Genomic DNA, 15,159 nt, shown 5'->3' with positions numbered 1-15,159 from the left:
TGAAATTCAGCAAGCTCAAATGGCAGGTCTTTCACCTCGGAAGGGAGAGCCCCTTGCAGTGATACAGTCTGGGAGTGCCTGGCTGGGGAGCAGCTCTGCCAGGTAAAGCCCTTGGGGGCCCTGGTGGGCAGTGAGCTGACCGTGAGCCTGCAGTGGTCCTGGCAGCAACAAGGGCCCACAGCATCCTGGGCTGTGTCAGCACAAGTGTGACCTAGTGATCAAAGGCAGCAATTGCGTCCCTCCACTCAATATTCAAGGCCTGGGCCCTCAATAAAAGAAAGATACTGATAAAGGCATCAGGATGTTTGAGGGCTGGAGCCTTTGCCCTTAGGTGGATGGGCACAGTCTAAATGGTATAAATGGTTATGTAAATAAAAGGGGCAGGCAAACTGTTAGACCAATGCTGATGGTTTTATTTGTAATCTTTCTTATTAAAAGGAGGTGTTTAATCAGATCCATTGCTTGGAAAATCTATGTACTTCCATACAGGAGGAAGTCAGGATGAACACCTAACCCATTGCAGGCACCTCACTTGAGGTTAGAGGCAGTAAAGCCTCAACTGCTTAATGCAGTGCTATTTGAGGTGTAAGGACCATATTTCTTCCTGAGAACTGTTTTTATTATGCCATAAGTAGCTGTGTAGGTTTAAACAGGAGCACAGTAGTACATTGTACAAGTGAAGCTGATAAGAGAACTGGGAATTAGTTGTTGGATGTTGTTTATTTTTAGACATCTCAGATGTTATTAATACTGAGTGACAGAACAAGTTGTGAATGATGACTCCTGAGCAAAATATTTTTGTTGCTTTGACACACTGAATTGGAGCAATTAATCTCAGTCTTCAGAGACATTTTAATTTGTTTTGTTCTTGATCTGAGAGATCAATGTAATATTTGTGTTTCAGTTGGTAACAAGGAAACAAAGATACAGACATCTGCATATAGCTAGATATGCATATTAAAACTGAGATGGTACAGAGAAGTCTTCAAGGAACTTTTTTTGAATGCTTGGTTGTCTCCATAGCAATTTATCAAAAGGAACACTTTTAATTCAGTTGCCACACACTGTTCACTGTAAGAAAAATAGTATATAGCAAAAAAAATTGGAATTATACCTATTATGGTATTTTTTTCTCTTTACTACAGGGTCAGACTTCTCAGACAATTGTCTGAAAATAGGTTTTGAGAATTACTGCAAGCCTATTAACTTGTTTCCTCACTCCAGCTCATCTAGTAGAAATACAGAATTCTTGTACAGAATGTACAGGTTGATTTCCTGACCACCAGCTCAGATGTAGATGGAAATTGTGGAAGTGATTTTATTCATAATCTTTGTGACAACAGGAACAGGGCTCACCAACCCCACAACAGGTGATGCACATGTATGGACTTGAAGAATGCTTAAAGGGAAAGAAAATGTCTTTGAGCCAGTTGAGTTCTGGACGTATGTGCTCTGTGTATACCTTTCTATATGTATCTAGAATTATATCAAAGGGTAAGCCTTACAAATTTATTATGAATCTCTGCTTTGTGTAGTTTATCAATGTGACCTTATTCAAAGTCTTTTAAAATCCAAATTCCTTGGGACAGAGACCCATACTAATAATGTTGCCTTTACTGTTACCATCTAGGTTTTTTCTCTAGAGGACAGTATTTGTAATACAAAATCTTTCTTGGTACTTAATCTTAAACATAGTCAAAGGAAGGTCAAAGGTCAGAGTTATGATGGACATCTGGCTATACACAGAAGTATGGTTTTTGTTTAGTTGTTTCCTCATCCTGCTGTTAGTGTCTCCTCCTGCTTCTGCCTTTGCTGCTGTTAAAAATGCAGTCCAGCTGTTTCACGTGCTCCAGATTGTTCCTTCCCTTTCCTTCGAGCTGTCATTAGGATTTTAATCTGATTATATTGGGCTAATACTATGGAGTTGATAGAAGTAGTAGCCAGGTAGAAGTACAGCAAGACTGAGCTTTTAGGGAGAACAAATCTAAAGTAGTCACATAAAATTAACTTGAACACTTTTCTGGGAGTTTTACTCCTTATTAGAAATCAGTATTTGAATGAACAGTAATAACTTTCAGAGAGCTCAGTGGAGAGTATGAGAGTTGTCTACAACATGCTACATGTTAGTACATGTTTTGATAATTTATTTCATGAAGCATTAATTGTTTGGTTTCAGGTAAACAGCTCATTGGACAGCAAATACATTTTTAATACTTTTCTACATTTTTTCTTCATTATTATGATACTTGGAGTTGTAATGCATTATGCTTTTAGATCTTTGTTTTCTCTAATAGTTGGTCTTCTATTCTGATTTGAAATTAATTGGAAAGGAGTTTTGAATAACAAGTTTTGGGGTTTAGTTTTTGGGTTTTTTTGTGATTGTCTTTTGCTCCAGAGAAGGCAGGTAAGGGTATAGTCATAGTGTCACAGGAGGGTTGTGCAGCAGGGAACAGCCTCTTTACCCAAATGTGTGAAGGTCTTGTGCTGTGTTGAACACTAGTGGAGGGCTGTTCTCTGTTCTTTCAGTAGTCCCTGTTCACTGTTACTGTTGTCTCCTTCCAAGGACCACATTTTGGTTCTCTTTTTGAGAAACCAGAATCCACGTCTGTTCACCTTTGTGTTCTTTGCAGTCTGGAAGCCCTAATGGATCTGCTCGTCCTCGCCATGTAAATTAATTATTGCAGATCCTTTTGATTTGGGGAAGCTCTGTCCCGGCCACAGCCTGTCACAGCAGCCTCGGGTTGTGCATCTGCAGTCAATGAATTCCAGGCTTGTAGGTCAGAAAACACAAACCTCAGCTGCATCAGCTGAACAAGCAGGCAGTAATGGATTAAAAGCCTCTGTTTTTGTTAACTACTAACAGGATGACATTGTGTCAAGTTAAAAAAAAGTGAATTTTCTTTTTCATTCCCTGCTGTTAATCAGCATACTCTATTACAGAACTGCCTATGTTTTTTCATTTTAGTGTTTGAAAAGTTTTGTTTAAGATTTTTCTCCAGTGGCCTTCCTAAGTGATGGAATAAGAACGATGTTTTTTCCTTTCTAAGTAGTTTGAACTATGTGCATTGTTGCCAGTGTTCGGTTAGGATTCTCTGTGATATTATTGCAATACTCTGATATGTTTATTGTACTTACACTAGCCTTATGAATCTTAACAGAACAAGTGTAAGGCTGACTGTCTCATTACCAGTAATTGAGAAATCTTATTCATACTTTGGGCTGTTGAGCTGTGTGTGATGAAATAATGGTTTGTCGTGTCATTTGTTTGTCTTTGAATCTTGATTTTATTGTTTCAGTTAATCTGGGAGTGTAGTGTAGACATGATATAGTAGATTTGACGGCATGCTCTCATTTTCCTTCTCTGAGAATTTAGTACTGTTGAAAACTACACCAAGTAATGTTATTTTATTTTTTTTTAATTCAAGTTAATTATTTAATATTTTTTCTTTAATGTTATGAATTATTTTTTTCTGCTGTGTTAGAGCATTAAAAAGTGCATACTATTCCTAGCTTTTACTACTTCTAGGAGAAGGTAGTTCTTCTGTTCAACTGATAGTTATAATTTGCAAACTAGATCATAATTGTTAGGCAGTTATGGGGTTTTTGCATATCCAGGCTCTTATGACATCCTATTCTTCTTCACTTCTATTCCTTCTACCAAAAAAAAAAGAAAAAAGGTGCTTGAGGATCTATTTGGTTTTCCACAGATTCCACAACTCCAACATGGCTCTGGGGTGCCTTGAAACTGGGGACACAATAACTGCATTTCTTAAGATTGTCAGTATATCACATGCACAAACAGGTCATTGTATCTGGTGTACATTGGACCTAATGTGTCATGCTATGGATCAGCATGTGCTTAGTAAATGTAATCTCAGTGATTCATCTGGTAGGTTATGTTATACATTGCTCTGTGGGAAATGCTGAATAAAAATCTGGGATCTTATTTCTATCCCTATGCTTATGCTATTCAGCACCAAGAATGCTGCTATGCAATTTCATTCGTTATTGAAACATTAAAAGGAAAGTAGAACTAATGGTTTGGGCGACGTAGCCTCCCTTGGGTTTTACAATTTCCAAGCACGAATTCATTAAAGCTGATCTAAAAATGAAAAAGAAAAAATGTTTTTCAAGGCATTTATTGAAACTTTACCAAGTTGTGGGGTTTTTTTAAGCTTCCATATTCTGATTGGTTTTCAGTAAAGGCATGCATCTATTAATGTTCATTTTTATGCAATTATATAATTGCTTGGATACATGCTTAGTGTGAAGTGAGATATAATACAAATACAATTTCAGTACTTTTGCCAGCTTCTTTCAAATTATTTTGGAAAGCTGTGTTTTCAGTTACGCAGGAATTTTTTATACTCTTTAAAGAACATGATCAAAAGTATGCAGAACTTTAAATGTGAAAGTGAACATCAAAATAATTCATTTTCTGTAAGAGATAGAAAATACTTTTATTCTGAGAACAAGATTTTCTTTTTAAAGAAAATAGGCAACTTGCCATTGTGACACAGTATAAGTCATTTATAATCTAATTCTGACTTTGACAACTTCTTTAAAGGCAGTTGCTGTGTTAGTGATGCAGCTGGTTAGACTGGAAGCAGAGCTGTTGCTATGTGTGTAGAGTAATAGTGTAAAATGCTGTTGATCATCAAACTCATTTTGGTTTAAGTCTGCTTTCTCCTAAGTAAGGGCACAGAATGTTGTTGGTAGTGTCAGCGCTTAGATTTCAAATTGCTTGGAAGCACCAGACTTGTGTAGTTTTCTTCTGTCGTCAGTGCCTGTAGGAGGGGAGAAAGCGGCCAACGTGACGAATTGAGAGTTGAACAGAAAAGTGATTATAGAAACTCTTGGATAAAGAGTGTGGTCAGGGAGGTTGAAAATTTGCTCAGCTGCTTCACTGCAAAAATGCTGGGCTGTAGTTCAGAAAACCTTCAGAGTGCAATATGAAAGCATTAGTCTTGCAAAGGCGTTAGGGTTTTTTTACATTTCATTATCAGGTTGATCATGCCGCTAGCCTTTTGTTCTGATGCAATGTCAATTGTCATCTTTGTGGATGACACCAGTGTAAAACAGTCCTGACAACAAAATTTAGGTGGTATAGTCAATATTGGTTTCTGGTTTTGTTTTAGGGTTAATTTAGTAGTTGAAAGCCCTAGAGTCTTTTTGCTAATGACTGGATAGAGCACAGGTGACAGTGGAGTGCCATGACCTGTGTCTCACCTGCCTTCTAGAGGGAGGGGGCACTGCTGAAACTTTCTGTGAGTTAATCCTGATCTGTCTCTGATCTCTGAATCTGTATCTGGAACTGTGTTTGCTGCTTTGTGCTGACCATACACTGCTGCAGGATAAATCAGATTATCTCCTTCAACTGGCTTACCCCATGACCCCTACAGTGTTTGTGGAGATGCCAGGGATGGGCTGGGAACAGGAGATTCTGGGTAGGGTAGGACCTCTCCCTTTTGGGAGCAACCAGGGTTGCATCAGCTGAACTCAGCTGTGAAAGTGCAGAGTGACCATGACAGAAAGAGGAGCCATGCTCTCTAAATGCCTGGATGTTGCTTCTGACTTCCCTCTATAGACTGTTACTAAAGGTGGCAAAAAAAAGTTTCCATTTTCATTTAATTTGAGATAGGAGATACCTACAGAATCCCTTAGTGCCCTCAGAAGTCTCCCTGGACTTTAAAGATCAGTGAACAACAACTTCTGGTTGTGGATGTAAAGAAGGACATATTTTATCAGTGCCAGTCTCCTAAACCACACCATATTTTATGAAGATGCATTTTTTAAAAGTACTCTACATGAGCTTTAGAATGTGCATGTGTTTCAAAATTTTGATCTCTTACCGAGGTAAGAAGAATTGTAAAGACTGGGGTTTTGGAAGACAAAGTGGGGATGTTGGGGAAATGAAGGAGAATCAAGCCCTCATAGAAATGCAGCAAGTCTCTGGCTTTGGGGACAAAATACATCATTCCCTGAAAGGCCATCCTTTTCTCTAGGTAATCCAAATGAAAAAAACCAACACTCCAACCGTCCACCTTTTTAAAAGGTGATGAAACGGTAGGATGCTGTGCTGGCCAGTTTGTTACACTGTGCTGATTTAACCACTGTCTTCTCCAGTTTTATGCCAGTGTATTTCTCATTAAGTTTCAAAGGTGAGGACCCCATTACTGGATGTTGCCATGCTGCATTTATTTGGACTGTAAATGCTTTTCTGAATGTTGGGCTTTGGTTATCCTGGAGGTTGAATGCTTTTATAGAAGAGCACTAATATCTGAAAATGTCCACTGTATCCTATAGATTGTAGAGCAGTTACTTTTGAAATTTTCCATTTTAACTGATTATTCATTTTACTTCCGGGAAATAAGATACAGAAATTAAATAAGTTAGCCATTCTAGAACACTACCAGTGTATGAAAAGGTTGCACTTTTTCATTGTGGGTTATGACTTTCTTCTAAGCTATATGGTCTGAAACATTTTTACATATATTTTAAAAATTTGTTTAAGAAAATCACATTAGTTGGTATTGACAGTTGTTATTCCTGTATCGCACTGTCATCTGTAAGATAGAGAAAACAATAATTAAAGTGAAGAGGGCATACAGAGACACAGTGTTTGAACCAAAGTATCCTACCAGTAACTTATTGATCTGATACCTTATGGAGTGTTTTTTCCACAAAAAAGCCCCCACAAACCAACCCCCCCCGCCAACTGTATCCCAAATCACTTAGAATGAATAACCTATAAAACTATATAAAAAAAAAAATAACAAGGAAGGAGCAAGTAGGGAGAAATAACTTAGAAATACACCATCAACAATTCATAATTAGGTGCTCAGAAAACAAATTAACATAGTTGAGAAGTAAGGAATTAGTGCTGCGGTGACTTTGTCATGTAAAGGCATACAGTTATCTTAGTGAATGGAAACAGTGAAGTCACTGAGGTTCTGCAGAGTCTGATTATTAACCTGTTTTTTAATATTTCTATCAAAGATATGGAAAACATTTAAAACTATTACTGATAAGTTAAAGATCACAAACAGCTGGAGAAATAGATAAAATAGACACAGTCACTGATAAAGATAGGTTCATTAACTGAGCTGGGTTCAGGCACACAATATATTTTTAAGCATATCCAAATACAATTTAGTATCTTGACATAATAAATGTACACTGTATTTCCATCTTTATTCCAAGAAGCAGTTATCCTTTAATGACAAAACCCTCTTTCCCAAGAACAGGGAATCGCAGTCATCAGTTGAAACTGGACTCGTGTTGTTATGCTTTGGCCAAAAGACCTCATACATCCAAGAGCTGCAGTATCGAGGTTATATTATCTCCATATTTGGCATGCTCTGAAAAAGGTTGGAATGCTGGTTCCAGATGGGTGTACTTCAAGAAGGACATTGAAAACTGGAGATGATTCAGGATAGGGTTGTACGAATGATGAAGGAATTGGAAGAGTGCTGTATGGTGAAAGATTTAGAGCTCAGTCTGCTTAGTTTAGCAAAAATGTGGTTAAGAGATCATTTGATCACAATCTTAATGTATTCATGTGGGGAGCAGAAATGTGATAATAGATAGCTTCTCCAGCTAGCACCCAGAAGTAAAATAAGAACCAAGAGTTTGAAGTTGAAGTCAGCCAAATTAGTTTGGAAATAAGGTGCAAAATTTTAACAGGGGAGGCAGTTAAACACTGGAACAACTTACCAATAGCTGTGATGCATTTGCAAACACTGGAAACACCATAATTAAGATTGCATGTCTTTCTGAAAGACTCACTGTAGTTTAGGAACTAGTGTTAATGTGAAGTAGAAATTGATGCAGGGGAGCCTAATATTCAGGAATCGCAATACTCACCCTTAAAGTCCAGGACTCTGTTTGCAGTATAGTGGTTAATTTCTGCTGATTTCGATTCTGGTTTAGCCATTAGGAGAATTTTTAAGGTATTCTACATGGCACAATGTGGTGCAGGTATCCACACTGACCCTGAACAAGCTAGAATGGATAATAAAAGCACCAAAGCTATGCTAACATGGTTTCCCACCAGGTGTGATACATAGTGCTTTTTAACAGGGATGAGATACTTGCATGCAATGCTTGATGATCACAGCTGCTTGCTTGCTCTTAAACAGGCTCCTTGAGGCCCTTGGGAATCATATGTAAAGATAAGGATTTCTCATATAGGAGAAGGAGGTTTCCAAAATTAGATTTTTTTCCTTATTTTTTTTTTCTTTTTCCTTATAGTTTGCATGCATTCGAGAACAGATAAATTCATGCAAGAAAAATTATCAGTTACTTAGTGCAAGAAACCATATTAGACTCAGGAAACCTGTAGCGAGAAACTAGTTGAAGGCTGAGAAATAGTGAAGGAACAATTAAAGGCCCTATTCTTACTCTTTCCTAAGCATCAAATTATCTCTGTTGTAGAGACAGGATAATGGACTGCTGGATTACTGGTCTGTTCCCATGTGGATTTTCTTATATACGTTCTAATCATGTCTGTTTTATACTATTAAATTCTGAGAAACCAAATCTGTAACTTTAATAATAGCTTGTAATGTTTCACAGTGTGAACTTCTAAGAACAAATATATGCAAATCAATCTTTGTTTAAAAGAAAACTAAGAAGTTTCTCAAAATAACCTTTAGAATTGATTAATTATATCAGTTTTATCATAACTTAAAATTGATTGTATCAGTTTTATCATGCCAACTTAAAACTGGAGTGTACATTTTGTTCATTGAGCTATCGTTCTGATGTATTGGACAGATTTACAGTGCAGTTAATGCCTCTGCTCTTTAGATAGGAGTTTCCAGTTCTGGCAAAAGCAATGCAAGAAATCAGCCTATGTAACTGTAGATTACTTTCCAACTGTTGAAATGCCTTTTCCTGTCTTGTTTAGCTCTGAATGTTGTCAAACCACTTCATAGTACAGTATATGGGTCATCTTGTTTATAGGCCTGTGACTTGCCAGTACATCTGTGGATGAGCTACTTAGAGCCATTGATTGAGTCATTGCTAGAAAAGCAAAAGAATTAGAAAAGTACTTGAATCAGAAGGAAAACTGTATAATTAAGGCATTGCCTTGATGTATTCTATTAAGCAGACAACATGGAGCTGCCCAACTGGAGAATGTGCTGCTGTAGACATTAAATTGAAGATCACAGCATTAAGAAAGTCTGATCTGATAGCTAGCACTGTCTTGGGCTTTTCCACTTGATGGCTAATGGTACACCTGCAGTACACTATGTATTTATCTTAAATATCAGACTGTAACTGTTTTTAAAAGATTAACATACACATTATTCTGATTTCTTTTTCTGATGTGCATCCCTAGAAGTTCATGAGACTTTTTTATGCACCTTATGAAATTATAAAATGTGTGTTATGAAAAATGAGACTTTGCCATATTTCTGACCAAAAGTATCTGATATTGTTTGATTCTATGCAATTTAGTATGTAGTTGCAATAAACTTCAAGATATTTGGGTGTGGTGAAGCTTTATACACCCATCAGATTAAAAATATTTTGCTTTCATTGTTATGTTTCACAATGAACCCAGTTATTTTTCTGATTACAAGATTCTTAGATCACTTTATATATTGTGTGCTATGTAATTATTTATAAAGTGGATCACATAAGAACTGCACAAACACTAAGATTTAAAATTAGAAAATATTGCTTGTATTTGCCATGTAAAACTTAAATAAGCATCATTAATCCAAAATGATTGTTTTCTTGCTAAAATTTTTATTTAACAGTTTTACTTTCTGAATAACTATGATTCATGACTTTACCTAGGATGTGATTGTGTAGAGATATACATCAGTGAAGAATTTCTTTACATGTGTGTTTTTTACTATTTTCAGGATCCAAGTTTTTACTGACTTCTTGTTAAAATCCATATTCTCCTTTATAAATGTTACAGTTTGCATTGATAGGGTAAATTCATATTCAGTGGAATCAATTTTTAGTCTTGATATTTGCTTAAAAATGGAGTGGAAGATGTAAACACATTTATAGTAAATATTAAAACATCCTGTTAATTACTTAATTCAGACTTTTTGGATGATTTATCTTTCAGAGAAGAGGCAAGAGGAGAAAAGTAGATACATTTTAACACTACTAAGAATGTCACATATTTCAGATATTTCACAAGTAGTACACATAAGAAATCACAAGAGCTGTAATTTGGTTACATTTTTGGGGTTTGCTTTTCCTTTTCAGTCGGTGGTGAAGACTGGGCGATTGCTGATTAGCCATGAGGCTCCCTTGACAGGAGGATTTGCATCTGAAATCAGTTCCACAGTTCAGGTAAACAGGTTATTTCTATTTAAGTGTTGTGCATGGTTGAATATGTCTACCTACAGAAACAAGATGTGTTACTACATTAAAAGTTGAGTTTTTCATAATTTTTGTATTCTTTTTTACATTTTTATTAAATTTCAGTTTTGTGGATGCTTGTGTTACTTTGAACAGCTGAGAAACCGTGTACCTACAGGGCACTGTATGTAGCATCTGCTAAGCTAGAAAATTTAACTTTCACTGAAAAGCAGGGGGGATGTGCTGTCAGATGCAAAGGAAGAATCTTTATGTACACTCTATTTTTAATATATATTTTTACCTTTCTCATATTTTTATCCCCAAAACTTCTTAAAAATGCATTCTAGGACTGTTGAAATCAGACACAGAAAAAGCACCCAGGTCCAGAACAGTATAACGTGGTGTTAGGCATAGTGTTCAGAGACCCGTTAGGGGAAAGTAGTCTGCAAAAGTGGTTCATGTAAAGATGTAGTGATACTCATACATATGTAGACCTTGTCTGTACAGAACAGCTTTGGAAGGTTGAGATGTACATCAGTATCAGTTATTTGGAGCATTAGGCTTTAAGTTTTTTGGAAGTCCTTTTGAGCTTTCTACACTTGCATACAGGTTTTCCCTTTAACTTGATTTCTCTTCTATGCACATCAGTGATACTGGTTTATAGAAACATCTAAACTAATTGCGTCCATCACTGGTTACCATTTTCTGATTATTCTATTCTTAGAGTAGTTAATTTATAGGACTAGAGACAAATGGGATTCTAATAAAATATAAGTCATATAGGCAGTAGTTAAAGCTTGAGAATTAGCCTTTTTGTAGGAAGGAATAGAGTTAATTGTTCTGGGAATGTAATTTTGAATTAAGTATGCATAAGGAGTCAGAAAACTGTTTCTTGATCTTTGTGATACAATTTCCTTGAAAGAGTAATTGTACTAATTTTAATATTATGTGAAGGTCATTAATTTTTTCTGCCAAAATTTAGTCTCCATTAAGAACCAAATATTTATCATCCTTCTATGTAATTAGTATTTGACCTCCAGCCTCCAACTATTTTCACAAGTTTCCTGACTCCAATATGGTTTCTTGCTCTAGGTAACTGATAACTTTTCTTGCATTAATTTATCTGTTCACAAATTGAACCCATGTAAACTATAAAGAAAAAGAAAAGAGGAGGAAAATATTCCACCTCCCTTCTTTTATAGGTAGTCTCTTTGATTAACATAAATCTAGTAAAGTCATAAGGTACTGTGAGTGTTGAAAGAGATGATTTTTCTTAAATTTTTACAAAAATGTGAAATAAATTCAACCAAAAGAGCCTGTCCTCTACTGTCTTGTGTTGTTATTAACACTGGAGGAGAAGACTTCTAAGCCGTGAAGCAATCTCATAATTTACTGGCATAACAAAAGAAAACATGTGTGTTGGAGAGAAAAGGGAGTTGAAAAGATAAAAGCTTATCAGTAAATATTGGAAGAGTCATTGCATGGGGTGGTCAATATATTGCTGAAACTACAAAATGAGTTTTTAATCTCCTCATACCTCCACTAAGAAAGGTACTTACCTGATTGATCTATCTTGGGGTTATTTTTCATATCAGAGATGTATCTTGACAAATATCACTTATTTAGAAAACAAAGTTTAAATGCTTTAATAAAGGGCTATTTCCGTCAATATTGAAAGCAAATATTTGTTTCATGATAGTAGCTCATAATTTTATATTCATATTTTTTAGGCAACTAGGATTTGTATCTTAAGAAATATTAGTTAATTTATCACACATACTACCTCAGAATAACTTGGAATATAACTCTTTGGCATTGAATTTATGCATGGTGAGTTTCTTTCATATAAATTGGTTGACTTGAATCTGTGTTATAACCATAGTGTCATTAGTCTTTATATCCATTCTTGAAGATTTTATCATCTGTACTAAAATTCCGATACAAGATATTTTAAAGAATATTCATACTGCTTAGTAAATATTATTCTAATCTCTTTTGCATTACAACTTTTTAAAGAACAGTATTGTTTTAGGCATAATAAAGACCTTGCTTTTTTTATTCAGTTAAAACACTTGATCTCTAAATGATGAAGTTAAGTCCATATGTCTGATACAACTGTGCTGTAAAAATAAAATGAAAAGTGAAATTCTCTTTTGCTGGATACAATGCATACTGAGAATGCCAAAAGTTGGGGGTTGTAGTTGGCTTTAGTTTCCTCTTACACATGGAAGTAATAAGACTTCAATAAAGTGTGTCCAGTTGGATTAGATGGTTAGTTTCCATATTGTTATTCCATCCTTGCTGTGAGGTCTTGTCATAGAAATAAGGTGAATAAAAGTACATAGGTTATTTTAAAAGTTAAATGTCACAAATACTTCATGGTGACGTACACTTCAAGGAAAAGGGTACGAACAGAAGCTATGGCTTTTGCTTGTGAAGTATAGGAGAAAACTATTGAACAGTTTTCTTTTTGCATATGAGAGATTAAAAGCAGCGTTTGGAGAGTGTATTAATTAAGATTTGTTCTGTGTCAAACACAGAATATTTCAGAGGGGGACATTACTGCGTTAAGTAGTCATTTACTCTGATTTCTCAAACACATAAAACTAAGAACAGGATGAAGTGGTGTAGTTAAAACTCTACATGATATGACTTTGCCCTTTGTTTTTTCATACGTGATCTCAACGGATATTCTGAAATGAGCAACAGATGATAGGATAAATTCAATACAGGTACAGTTAATGCTCCATATTGATTATATTCTGTATAAAAGCTTGCAAAACTGTCATTTTCAGCAGAGAGGGCACTAAACTTTTGCTTAAGGCATATGGTTGGAGCAGTTTGAGAAGCCTTGGAGAAGGGCCCACTGAGATGTCACTTCCAAAATAATGAGGCATCGCGTGTGGAAATCATCAGTACATTAATCACTTGTAATATGAAAGAATGTAAATCTAGTATTTGTGTCCCTGTCAAAAAAAAAAAAAAAAAAAAAAGAAAAAGAAAATAAGAGAGAAACAGGATGTTTTCAAAGAGGAATGAGAGGGAGGAAAAAGGGAAACGAGTAGATTATGTTGTGTGATAAAAGGCTCATCTCCACACACACACACATGCATGCAAAGGAGCCCAGAGGCAAAGCAGCAGGCAGGGGAACCCCAATAACCCACTCCGGGAAGTGGAGCCCCCAACTCCTGCCAGGGCTGTCCCCAGCCTCAGCCCCATGGGCCAAGTGGGGACACCCAGCACCAGGGCTCAGGGCCACTGTGGACCACTCTGCAGACTGAGGGTGATTGCTGCCTGCCAGCATGTACGACTTTGGAATCGTATAAGACTTATGGGATGTTTAGAGAAGGAACCAAAGGTGGGAAGAGGTGGGGACCAAGGTGGTTTGGGGAGGAATAGATACTGAAGCATTGAGTGATAAGGATATAAAAAGGACTGGCTGCATATAAACAGGCTGGTTGATATGACCGGCCACGTCCTGTGTCTGATCAGCATTATGTGTCCTGTCTTCTTGATAAACTTGATTTCTATTTTCCTGGGTGAGACTCTTTCTATTCTGTGTGCATGTCTGTGTATGGAGGTCTAAGTGCCAGCACATGGGTCATGGGGGCCAGTGTGCTTGAGGTGTGGGACTGGCAGTGGGTGAGTGTGTCAGTGTCTGTCACTAGCAAATATCAAGCTGTACTAGCCGGGGGTAGGTTAAGTGAGCCAGGTGTATATATGTGTGTGTCTCTGACAGGGAGTCAGCTGGAGAAGCTGGCTACTGGAGGAGCCAGGATCCAAGCCAGCAACTTGGAGAGACCATGGGGTCTGGGGTCAACTGAGAGACTGGTGTGTGTCTGGCAGTGAGTGAGACAGCAAGGGAGACAGAAGATCCAGGGCAAGCTACTGGACCGACGGTGGTGTCAAAGCCCAGTTACTGCAGGGATCTGCAGCATGTGTGTCTCTGTGTGGTGGTGTGTAAGTTGAGGTGGATGTCTGTCCCAGCAGCTGGAGTTGGGGCTGTGAGTAGGGGCTTGTGTGCAGGTGCCAGCAACTGGAGAGACCAAGAATCTTGGTTTTAGGAATTTATGTCATGGTAATGCAAGTGCATGTTGGATTAATCTACTTTTCACTTTTGTTAATCTGGTAATCACTTTATTTTAATTAATTTGTAATGTTTTGTTTTTTAAGTGTCTGCTGTTCCAGAGCTACTTATAGGTGAGGTTGGCCAACCTGTATGCATGTTGTTTCTCTAATTAAAGCAATGTTTCTGAAAGCAGGTTAAGTTCTAAGCCATGGCTGTCTTTCAATAGTGCCCCTGTAGTAAAAAGCTACTTTACAGAGCAGCAGCTTGCAATCCCATTTTCTCCTTATCATCCTTGTCATATCAACAAAATGAAGATGATGGTGTGACACAATTTCAGAAAGAAGTGCAAGACTTAGTAGGGGATTATGAAATTACAAGTTCTACAAGGGAAAATAAACTCAGTTGTGTGAAGAACTAATTCTTGATTTTAGAAGTCTTTCATGCTTGCAACAGTTGTGTGGTGGGTTGACCTTGGCTGGATGCCAGGTGTCTACCAAAGCCGCTCTATCACTCCCTATCGCTACTGTCTTGTTAGCGTTCCAATTTAAATTGCGATGTGTTGCTTTGTTCTTGTAAATTAAGGGGTTGTTATTCTAGGTCGCTTTTATTGGGATGAGCCTTTGAGCATATCTGTATTGATCTCTTTGTAGAAAGATGAGAGCGTTCTGAATGCAGCACTCCTGTTGAGCTTGCAGTATAATGGGAGTAAGGAATCCAAACATAAAGCTGTAATCCTGCAGTAACCCACCATCATAATT

General features: G+C 37.0%; 1 protein-coding gene across 1 annotated transcript in view; it reads left to right on the top strand.

The window, feature by feature from the left end:
• Window positions 1-15,159, top strand: part of BCKDHB (branched chain keto acid dehydrogenase E1 subunit beta) — a 134,297-nt gene that overhangs the window by 71,162 nt on the left and 47,976 nt on the right. The window contains exon 9 of the mRNA XM_074819701.1: window positions 10,237-10,323. Within this exon, the coding sequence (XP_074675802.1) occupies window positions 10,237-10,323 (87 nt within the window). The remainder of the gene's footprint in view (window positions 1-10,236; window positions 10,324-15,159) is intronic.

The sequence above is a fragment of the Strix aluco genome, chromosome 3 (assembly GCF_031877795.1).
Source record: "Strix aluco isolate bStrAlu1 chromosome 3, bStrAlu1.hap1, whole genome shotgun sequence".
In the NCBI taxonomy this organism is placed as follows: Eukaryota; Metazoa; Chordata; class Aves; order Strigiformes; family Strigidae; genus Strix; species Strix aluco.
Note: the sequence above shows the minus strand (reverse complement) of the source record. Positions and strands in the feature narration are given on the sequence as shown.